Here is an 11,672-nt window from a genome sequence, read left to right as displayed (position 1 = left end):
GTGTGTGTGTGTGTGTGTGTGTGTGTGTGTGTGTGTGTGTGTGTGTGTGTGTGTGTGTGTGTGTGTGTGTGTGTGTGTGTGTGTGTGTGTGTGTGTGTGTGTGTGCGCGCGTGCGTGCGTGCGTGCGTGTGACAGTGTGTGTGTGTTGGAATCCACTTCTATGCAAATAACTACCTGGCATGAACCTGTCCAGTTAGCCAATGAGCAGGACAAGGAAGTGATGTGGATAAAATACCCATTGTAGTGGGGCAGTACCTTAGTGTGTCTGTGAGCTCACACACCTGTTGATGAACACCCTTGGAGTTAAAAGAACACAACTGGAGGCGGCGTGTGAACTCTGGTCCACGCTGCTTGGATTCCATTCATCTTTCATCTTTGCCTGAAGTGAGAGTTAGCCTGCTGCACGTGACAGTCTTCAACACATCAGGCCTGGTCAGACCCCCGGATTCTACAACACTGGTAGGCAGCTGCACCTATGTTAGAGACAATGCTGTTAATATCCAGTAAGGTTAAAGACTGAATGCTATCAATCCAGTGGCATTCTCCTCGTTGTATTGTACATGCATTTGCTTCTGGGTTTTTTTCTTCTTCTTTTTGTTTTCTCTTTTCTCTCTCTGTCTAGCCTGGAAAACGTTATGCCTCTGGAATCTGATTAGGCATGCTTATGTCAACGGGGCAGATTACATAATGCATATCCTTGCGTCAGGCTTAAATGAAGGGTTGCTTTCAAAGTCAGTCTAAACGCAAAGACAAAGAACAATGCCCTCTCCGATGTGTCATTCAGACTCAATGTAGGACGTACTGACACTCGTGTGTCCTACACTAGGTTATTATAATTTAGCTCTAAGAGATTGCCAAAATGGATGCCTTCGATCATTTTACTGTGTATGATGCATGGTTAATGTCTACACCTCATCAGAAAATCAAGGCACTGGATTATTACATTACAACTAAGTTATGTCTAACCAAACGTCAACGAGGTGTGATGAATTTCTTAAATTCACTCCCTTCATTTTCCTGTACATAAGCTGCCCCTGGCAGATGCGCTGGCCGCTTTGTTGACAGAATACCGACTTGACAGAGGTAGGCAGCACTAAGGGCTAAACACAGAGCAGATGGCATTTAAGGAGACTTGGCAGTGGACGTGTGTCAGCTGTGGCGTTGATCTACCTTGGCGCCATTTCAAGTTACACGACACATTCCTGCATAACTCCTGGGAAAATCGGGAGGCATAATTTGGTTAGACATAGCATTGGTCCAACTGGATTAAGGTTGGTGAGGGGTGCATTAAGACGACCGGATTAAGGTTGGTGAGGAGTGGATTAAAACGACCAGATTAAGGTTGGTGAGGAGTGCGTTAAGGGTTGGGAGAGGGTTATGGTTAGGTTTAGGTGTTGCCCCGTGGGAGGTTAGTGTGAGGGTTTGAGATATCGGACCAATGGTATGTCTAACCAAAAGCATAATTTGACTTCTTAGGAAACTGATTTGTTAAAATACTAAATAAAGCTTTCCGCATGTGTGCATAACCTTTGACACTGGCACACCATGACATGCAAAATCGATTGGATTGGCTTACTGGTTTTCATCTTTTTATAACCTACCATAAAAAGTGTTTCTAAGATTTCCAAAACATTCAGAAAATATCCCCAAATTAGTTAGTGTTAATGTAGTTAAAGGGCCATGCTAATAAAGTATACACGTTTGCTTACCAAAGCTAGAGCCTGCAGGTACGAATTCCACAGACAACAGAAAAAGATTATTCACTCCTTGTGATACTTGATTTTACATTTCAAGCATTTTTAGATGTCACTTTTGTTTACATTTTCTTCATAGTCATAATCATTGACAAACCTAGCTGAATAACGGAATCAATGTTGGCTAAATACCATTGCGCAATTCGTCAGTTTTTTATTTTTTTATTGCTCTAGGGACTACATTCAGCTATTTAACAATAATATAACTTTGACAATAGAAACGGTAACATTAAATAAATTCTGTCAAATTACCTATAACTCAAGCAAGTTCCAAGTATCTGCAAATACATTTTCATACTACAATGAAATGAAAGGAATCCAATTGCTTCATCAAAAATGAAATAAACCACAACCCAGTTTCTTAAAAAAATGTTTGGCAGTAATTTAAAGTCCATCATATGCATCATATATGCTATATGCAGCACTGGTTTTCTTAATTAGGATAATTCACACAAGCATGGGGCAGTGGTAGCCGTGTTTTAATGTAAAATGTGGATATAAAATGTAATTATTTTGGCCATAATTGATTTCGGAAGAAATCACTTGGCATAATAAAGATAACAGTAGCATATAGTATTTTCTGTTGTTGGGTTATGTCAGATGCTGTCAGTATCTTTTTCAATAAAGACCAAGGATATACTGTAATTCTGTGTAACTGCAGGTACTGCAGGTTACTTTGTAGGTTACTGTACCTCGACGATCACATCAGCTAGGGGTCTTCAACATTTTTCAGGCCAAGGCCACCTATTGAAAAAGAAACAAAGCAGGGACTCCCACTACATATGCTGTATTCTATACATCTTTGTTGCATACAATGTTCAGCATTCAGTGTGTTTTTTTTAGTTTTTTTTATCAAACTTAGGCTTTTAAAGCTAACTCAACATATTTAACTGTATTCAATGCCTGTTGAGATTTGAGACTAGCTTGGAAGTATTTCACAGGTTGTTTTCTTGTACGTAAGACGTATCAGTATCAGTGTTGTCAGTGTTGTTTGTTTGATTGTTTACACATTACATACACATGTTAATGTGTATTTTCAAGAAGGCCAAAACGAAAGCTTGCACATCAACACATCAAAAAAGGGAATGTCCACAGATGTTGTGGAAAGAATACAAATAAAAGGTGCATGCTGCCAATTGATAGTGTTTAATGACACTAAAATGTCATTAAACATTTGTCTAAAATAGCAGCTCTACAATAGCGTCAAGTTGTAGATCTGTTTGGCCGATAGATTTGGTGTAAACAGAAAAGAGCAGTTCAAGTACAGAGCTAACTCGGGTCCAGTTTACTCTTAGTCAGAATTTTAATGTTTTGCATCTGAACAAACCTTGTGTGCATTCCATTGTTTTATGTGTTGGTCTTAGCTTCCTTTTGCACTTCTTAATTGTGTTTGACTTACGCACCTGACTGGAATACCTGTTGATTTGGACTAGGGCAAACCTTTTTCCTAATCTTCGATGTGCACAGTATTTTCAAACTTTTTATTTATTCATAAATATACTAACAAAATAAAATGAAACGTTCCTATCAGAAGAAGTAACTATAGGAGACCTAGGGGTCCCAGACCCTCTTAATGATTTATGATTTTTATTTATTATTAAAGTTCTATTCATCTTTCAAGGAAGTAGGATAATTTGGCTTGTGAAGTAAATCTTCACTCCATCTGAATTGGCTGACATTGCCTCCATGTGTGTCTTCACAGCTCTGGGCCATGGTCGGTCCTAGTGTAGCAGCTGCAACATGAGCGTCACACCTACTATCACCATTGACAACCAACTGTCCACAACCTGGAGCCCCAACTCATACCCCGACGGTGAGCTGTGCAGTGGTGGAAGAATAAAAGCACAACATTATTGACATCAAAATCTATCTATATTATCTTATCTATCAAATAAGTACCAAATCTCTATATGTGTGTATGTACGTACGTACGTACGTCTGTAATCCACGTAACTCAAGCCGCTCGCCTCACCAACTTCAAATTTGACACACACGTTCCACACCACCAGAGGGAGTGCAGTGCCCGGTGTTGAGTCCGTCGGATAGCCGGTTGTCCAGAACCAGCACAAAAGCCTCTGCCCGGGATCCGGACAGATCACACCTGATCACACCTAGATCTTCATATATGGAGCTGGCCTGTTCTGACATCACAATGATTGTCTGACATCTGCATAGACTCCATATTTGGGCAACGATGCAAGTTGGCATTTCCAACTTGCATCGTTGCAAGTAAGCCAGTGCCCAATGGGCACCGCTCTAGTATACTTTAATAAATATTTCAGTCCATTCTTATGGCAAAACATGTCAAACTTTTTCACTCACAATAGCCAAATATAAAATAGGGCTTAATTGGTTAATATACGTTTTGTATTAATAATAATCACAATTATAGTATAACTTATAATAAATATAAATAAATATAATGTATATTGGACTCTGAGTTGTAGCGGAGTGGTAGTATAAAGTATTGCCAACTTCCTCTTTACTTTACTTACAAGTCTCTCAAATGCATCTTGACAATTCACCTATATAGTCCGGCAGTCGAGGTGGACGGGTGGGAAATTTGGTATCTAGCCTTTTTTATTGGCCTAAAATATTGTCTATATACTATACATTCATGAATCCACTTGCTGCCCAAAATGTGCTGACCTCATCACATTTGTCCTGACGTCTATGGCAGTTTTTTTATCCCAATGAGTGTTTTTTGTGAAAAATGCTTGGAATGGATTCAGAATCATGAAAACCCCCTAGTTTGACATGTCACATGCTACTTAAATCATAAGGAAAGTTTGACATTTTTGCCTGCCATAGGATGTTAATGGTAGGGTCACAAGAAACCCCTATAAAAAATGCCCAATAGTGACAGGACTAATAGCTAAGACCCGGCCCCTCCCACTTGGACACTTTCCAGCCGGGCTCATTCATTCCAATGTAAATATCATGGATTTTACACATTAAATACTGATTCATTTTTCAAACCAGACCTTCAAAATCTCTTCCAAATCCAACAACCTGCCATATATGCACTGGAAAAATATGTGCGTGGCATTTCTTTTTTAAAACAATGTTTTGTCATATAGGAAAACTATTGGAGAGGTTTGTCTAACTCTAACCCATGTTGTACTTAGCTGTGATTGGACCATGTAATCTTTCCATATATACCACTCGTTATTGTATATAACAATTAATAACATCAGATTAAGTTAAGAAAACAGTTAATCCGGACTTTAAATGACAAATTAACTATTAAGAACCCAATGCAATGCTTCAGAACGAGAAATATATTTTAGAATGTAGCTACTGTTTTCTCATTGCAAGCATATACATTTTCCACAATACAGATGAATACAATGCAAACACAGGTGAATACATTTGATATTTGACATCTGACTCTGTCTCTCTCTGTAGTTTCCCTGGTGGTGCCTGGGTACTCAAGTCGTCTGTGGGCTCATGAGTCTCAGCCTCAGTACTGGAGCAAATACCAGGTCTGGGAGTGGCTACAGCAGATCATGGACATGCATCAGATTGATGCCTCAACTGTTCCCTTTCAGAACTTCGATATAGATGGCCGCCAACTCTGTGCCATGAGCTACCAGGACTTTGTCCGCACTGCTGGTAGCGTGGGACCCATCCTCTTCCACAGCCTCGCAGAACTCAAGTGGAGCGGTGGGTTGGAATATAAACTAGAAGGCGCTGTGTGATTCAGTCAGGCGATAGAAAAATGTCCTTGAACAAGGCTATCTGAGGCTATCTTCACTGCTTGGAATTATAGCAGGGGAGAGAGGGTGGCTTACAAAGCCAACGGGGTGACAGATTCAAGAGTTGTTCTCGCTTAGAGACAAGAAGAATTCAACCAAGCATTTCTGGAAACTGAATTGGCCCGTACGAATTGGCTTTATACGAATGGGGGTTTCGGGGGATTTGAAGCAACTCCAGTTCTTCATATTTTGGGAGAGGGGCTGTGAAACATGCCAACTATCATTTCATTAGCATTTACAGAGGGACTGTTATAAAATGAGGCAACGACTGCATCTGGTGCATCAGATATAATTTGCATTCGGAATTATAGTTTGAGGCAGTTATCATGACACTAAACAGGAATAGCCAGTTTAACCACCAGAGGACAGAGAAGCAAGTGTGAATTCGAAACCAAACTATGGCACAATACTCCAGTTTTGATTGTTGTTATACATCTACACTTTAACAAGTGCAGGTCAGTGATGAAACACCAGTTCATATCTTTATGCAGGGGCCTACAATGTTTTTCAGTCCACGGACCCCTGGGCCCCTTAGGTGAGAGAGAGAGAGAGAGAGAGAGAGAGAGAGAGAGAGAGAGAGAGAGAGAGAGAGAGAGAGAGAGAGAGAGAGAGATGAAGCAGTGAACTCCATGGGCAAAACCGTATACCTATATTAAATTGTTTATAGGGTAAATTTATAGATGATAGGAGTAGCTTTTTCATATTTATAACATATTTTGCTTTTTTAACCTATGATAGGTGAATAGGATGAAATTTTTTAAGAACTAGTGACCATGAAACTTCCCTAGTTGATTACCTACTGAGACAATGATTTGATATATTGATGATAAAGCCAGGGTCCTTATTTCATTTTGTTTACATGTTAGAGTCAAAGAAATATTAAATATCTATGTATCACTCCATAATTAAGAAAATAGGCCTACTGTGAGCAGGCATAAAAGAAACAGGTTTTGGTGGGCTTTGTTTTTCTTCTAATTACCTTATTATACACCTCACCTCACTTGATGTTGGATAGGAAATTGTGGAGGGCAGCAACTAACTAACTATACACCAAGTGAAAATTAACGTATGAGCTTGTTTAATATGACACAGAGTTGAAGGACGATGAATTAGTTATGTGGAAATGTATACGGAAAGTGGGGACCCAGAAGGCCGACCGAGTGGAGATGGAGTGATAAATATATTGAATATTCCCTTATATTCAATACCCATTTTAAAACATTTGACACTAACATGTAAATACAAAATGAAATAAGAAGATTGACTCTGCCTCTATCCAATTTTCCTATTTTGATTCGGGAAAGTTATGCAAATTCGGGCATATTTCGTATACAATGCCTGATTTGCATATTTAAAATTTCAGAAAATTTGTAATAGAATCAATCTTTGTCTTCACGCATGTACTGTAGGTGGAAAAAAAGATAAATATGAAAAAGCTACTTCTGTGGAAAGGTTATCATATATTAATTTACTTATATTGACCCTATAAACAATTTACAGATATAGCTTTGCCCACTTATTTGATAATCATAGTCCAATGTTGGTGCTCTGGCTCATGAACTATATGTATGATATTGTGTAAACCTTTTCATAGACTTGTTTGACAACACTGTCAAGGTGTAGCGTTGGATTGACGTTAATATGCATTTTCACACAGTTAACCTAAACCTTCAATTTGTCTGCTTTTTTCCCCACCCTACACCAAACCTCTTTGCCGAAAATAGCCGATCACAACTTAAGTGAGCTTGTAGATCAACTATTTTCAACTAATGTTACCCTCAAGTGGTTAATATACACTCTGATAAGGTAACTCTGACACATGTCTAAATGTATGCGTTCTCCCTCTCTTCTCACACAGGACAGTACCATGTGGAGATAAGCCAACTGGAAATCAAACCAGCAGAATGTAAGTTTGAAACGTATTGTACAGTATGTGACAGAATGATCATGCTGATGCTGTTGACAGTAATAAGCATATCATTTAAGGGGGGGGGGGGGGTTTCCATGCCTCTGCTTTTGATATCCCCCCCACTGGCCATTGATTTTGTATTGCTGGTTGGGATATAATTTATCCCTGCTTTTGGACTGAATTAAATACATGCCTTTGCTTTTGGGAAATATAGACTGTCTGGTATGTTTAATATTTCATAATATCACAATTTAACAAGTGAATTTACATTTATGTTAACAACTCTGATAGCGGATCTACAAGCTGTGTGCTTGTAGATCAGCATTTGCCATACTATAGGGCTTAAGTGGTTAGGAAAATATCCTCCCCTCTGTGTATGTGTGTGTGTGTGTGTGTGTGTGTGTGTGTGTGTGTTTGTATATATATATATATATATATTATTACTATTATTATTATTATTATTAACAAGTAGAGCGCTGTTTGTTCAGATAAATGCAACAGATTATAAAAAAGGTTGTGGCTCCTGTCCTAGCTGGTACTGTACATAATACATCCAAATGCAGGAATTACATTTTGGTTGATGGGTTCACACGATCTCATTGGCTGACACCAAACTCATTCTATAGTTAAATCGGTTCTGCTCTGCTGTGGCTGTTGTGCAATGCCTTGTGGGTATGAACCGTATGATACTGCCGGTTCATGAGCCACCTGCAGTACAACGTATACAGTATCATTACTTTGAAACGGTATAAAGAAATATTATACATAAATATTTAGTTATTTACATGTATTATTTTTTCCAGTAGATTTCTCTTGCACATTTCCAGATGCCAGCTATCCACCTGGAGGTAAGTACAGCAGATTTGGACATTTGGCCTCAGTATTAGTGTTTCTGATTTAAGTGGAACAAAACAGAGAGGTAAAATATTGACTTCTATTTTCTTCCCCCTGAATTTAGAAATATATGATCCCTCGTTTCAACCCCTCGCACCTGTTGCCTCTCCCACCCCATCTAGCCCCGGTAAGTGATACATGATATAGCCTACATAAAGAACAACTATTTGAACTCAAAAGGTGCTAAATGCACAGTGCTCCTCTGGGAAGAGAGGACCGATGGGAGATGAAAAAGGAGTGCAAACTGTGGCCTATTGCCAGCCTAGTATCTGTAAATAGCATTGTACATCATTGTAATAGACTAAGTAATCACTATGGGAGTGTGCTGGTTGTTCATTGTAAAGTGTAACTTTGCACAAGTGCTACAAAGGCTCGACATAAGTACATTTGCTTTGTGTTTGTCTATTCTCAGACATAAAACGATCTTACAATCGCCCACATCAGGTCAAAAAGCATAGTAAGTAACAATAAACAAACCTTCTGAGATACGTGTGTGTGAAGGTCGCAGAGACCCAAGCTTGATGAGCGACTCTTCACATTTCCCCACAGATCCAAGGGGGACACATTTGTGGGAGTTCATCAGGGACATTCTGCTGAACCCAGAGCGGAACCCAGGACTTATAAAGTGGGAGGACCGAGCGGAGGGTGTTTTCCGCTTCCTGAAGTCAGAGGCTGTGGCTCAGCTGTGGGGAAAGAAGAAGAACAACAGCAGCATGACTTATGAGAAACTAAGTCGGGCAATGAGGTAGGGACAATTAAAGCACATACTGTATACAGTAGGAGCACATAGGTGAAAAAACTAAATTGACGCTTATGCTGCATTCTTGCACTTTCAGTATAGTTTTATAACTAGTAAGAACTCAAATCACACTTCAGAAAGCATCGTACTAGCAAGGGAAAAAGAAAAGAGAAAACTTAATAAATAAATAAAGAGCTCATACATGAGTTAATGGACTGGACAAGGGCGGCCCATGCAGTCCATTAGCCAGGGCATCACAATGCACTTCCTTTGCAAGTAGCTGTCAAACAGCAAAGACTTGTGCGTAATGGAATTTTTTTTTAACATTGTAGAGTTTACAGTAGGGTGTACCTGTGGCAGATTTAAAACAAGGATATGGCCAACTCCAACAACAACAGTGACAATGACATGTAGATGTTATTCTTACCTCTGAACTTGAACTGTAGAGATTGTTTTTCTAAAAAGAACAACTGGTTCTCACTACTATACACCATCGAACCAGTAGTGACTTCATCTTCATTCATCTAATTAAGAGCCTGTCCAGGCATTGGCATTGTCCATGAGCAACAGTCAAACAAAATGTGCTCACAGAATGTTGTGGTTTTTGCACCCAAATGAACCGAAATAACCTCCCTCACAGAAAACCATCCTTGATGTTGTCACAGGCACTGCCTTTACCTCCAAATGAGATAATCGAATGAACATTATTTCACTGCACCACAAAGAATAGATTGAACTAGAAAATGTGCCTGTAAGTTGTGTCACTAATATGCCCACAGCTCTGATGTTCTCTTCACTGCAGTGCATTACAGGACTTTATTTCTTGTTGGGGCCCTATTTGTCACCACAGTTCTTGTTCATTTAGGATTCGGGTTCAAAGTCAAAACAAAAATCATATTATATGATTAGAAATCAACTGAAAACAGTGTGATTTTAGCAAACTACTGCCATTTCAAATGAAACTGCAATAAAAATCAAAGCAAGTGGATCCTGAGATCCACATGAGTCAGCGTGGCTCCACTGTGGATTCCCAAGCCTTATGTGGTCCGCCTGTGATGCCAGTAATCTGTGACATGTCTATGACGTACGACCCCAAGATTCCACATCTGGGCATGGTTTCAGCCTATGTGAAATAAATTAGTAAAATAACTTCCGTGGCCTTCTGGGCTGGCAGTGTGCACAAGAGATTTGGTGCTGATTGGTCCAGCGGTTTGCAAAATGAACACCAGGACAACACAGTTGGTTAGTTGAATGAAGAGGAGGACTGTGCCACTATTTATATACAGTATGTAAACAATTACATTTTGTACCAAGTTACCAACACACTTCATCATCTGTGATAATTTGTCCATTTATTACACTGAGAGTATATAAATGTAACCAAATGGACAATTTGTATACTCTCAGAGTTAACAACCAGGACTTTACTGTGCATGCTTACAGTAGAGTCAGTGCTTGTGTCTTGTTACAGATATTACTACAAAAGGGAAATCCTAGAGCGAGTGGATGGACGCAGACTGGTTTACAAGTTTGGAAGGAATGCACGCGGATGGAGGGAGTCCGAGAAGTGAAACAAGATCATATTTAATTTATATTTTCTTCAATTTTGTATGTAAATGTGATATTTTAGTTTTACTGAAATAGCACATACTTTTGACTGTTAACTTAATGTTTTTGTAAGTGCTGAGACGTTTACATATTGAAATTTGTACTGTATTTTTGAGTCATTGATGTTTTCCATTCACAAGTCCCTTTAGAGTGACTCTGAGGTCCCTTATTCCTTATTGTTAGTAACTGAATATACCGTAACAACATGAGTCTATGTCCCACACACACACACACACACACACACACACACACACACACACACACACATACACACACACACGCACTATGACTAGTACTCACTGATGGGTCAAATGTAGAGGACAAATTTGTAGTGGACAATAAAGTATATCGTCTCTGTCAGGTGGAAACTTCATGTCCAAAACTGTTACTTTTCAGGTTTCAACCAAAATAATGCGTCACTTTGTGCACATTGTGAGCTTGCAGATCTGCTACTTTTGCTACTTTTGTGTGACACTGTATAGTATAACCAAGTAGAGCGTTAATGAAAAAACACAAAATGTTTGAATATGGAGATAGGAGCGGTTTCTGCCCAACAGCGACGATATAACATAACACAACATTACATAACTTGAATTCAGTGTCTGATTTCGATGTGAGAGGATTTACCATTGAAAGAGCCCATGTTAAAAGGCATCTTTGGTATTTATACTGTGAAGCAGGATTGTTGTCGACAACAAATTTGAATGCCACTCGCATGACACTGTAGCTCTGGTCCATATGTTACTCTCGACCTCCGCCGCTCGCATGAATGCAGACCAGCCTCTCGTCTTTAGCGTAAATAAAAAGAACGTTTTTGCTACTCACCAAAACAAAGGCGGGTTGTGTCATTAGAAAGCCTACTTTCCTTAGTGGGAGCACTCTGAGCCCCCCACCACACGTATAAACGGTACTTTTTGGCCAGAAAGGGATTTTCCTTCACCGGAGGAAAAATATTCTCTATGAGGCAATTCTCTGGGCAATATCGGTAGAGGGCGCAGCGGAGTAACTAA

General features: G+C 39.4%; 1 protein-coding gene across 2 annotated transcripts; it reads left to right on the top strand.

Annotated features, from left to right (window-relative positions):
• Positions 1-273: 273 nt before the first annotated feature.
• Positions 274-10,936, top strand: ehf (ets homologous factor). Of its 2 annotated transcripts, none has more exons than XM_083763412.1 (9): positions 274-459; positions 3,457-3,567; positions 5,163-5,420; positions 7,371-7,418; positions 8,228-8,269; positions 8,380-8,442; positions 8,728-8,772; positions 8,865-9,060; positions 10,526-10,936. In XM_083763412.1, exons 2-9 carry the CDS (start codon positions 3,495-3,497, stop codon positions 10,623-10,625), a joined length of 825 nt encoding a protein of 274 aa, XP_083619538.1. In that variant the 5' UTR covers positions 274-459; positions 3,457-3,494; the 3' UTR covers positions 10,626-10,936. The 2 variants fall into 2 exon arrangements, with proteins under 2 accessions (XP_083619538.1, XP_083619537.1); XM_083763411.1 differs by having other exon boundaries at positions 8,225-8,269.
• Positions 10,937-11,672: the final 736 nt, after the last annotated feature.

The sequence above is a fragment of the Protomyctophum parallelum genome (genome assembly GCF_964188405.1).
Source record: "Protomyctophum parallelum genome assembly, chromosome: 4".
NCBI classification, from domain to species: Eukaryota; Metazoa; Chordata; class Actinopteri; order Myctophiformes; family Myctophidae; genus Protomyctophum; species Protomyctophum parallelum.
This window is presented reverse-complemented; position numbering and strand designations above follow the sequence as displayed.

Coding starts and splice junctions, on each gene's coding strand:
- ehf (XM_083763411.1), top strand. CDS start 3,495: ATGAGCGTCACACCTACTATCACCATTGACAACCAACTGTCCACAACC. Junction 3,568..5,162: donor CCCCAACTCATACCCCGACG/GTGAGCTGTGCA, acceptor CTCTCTCTGTAG/TTTCCCTGGTGGTGCCTGGG. Junction 8,773..8,864: donor ACATCAGGTCAAAAAGCATA/GTAAGTAACAAT, acceptor ATTTCCCCACAG/ATCCAAGGGGGACACATTTG.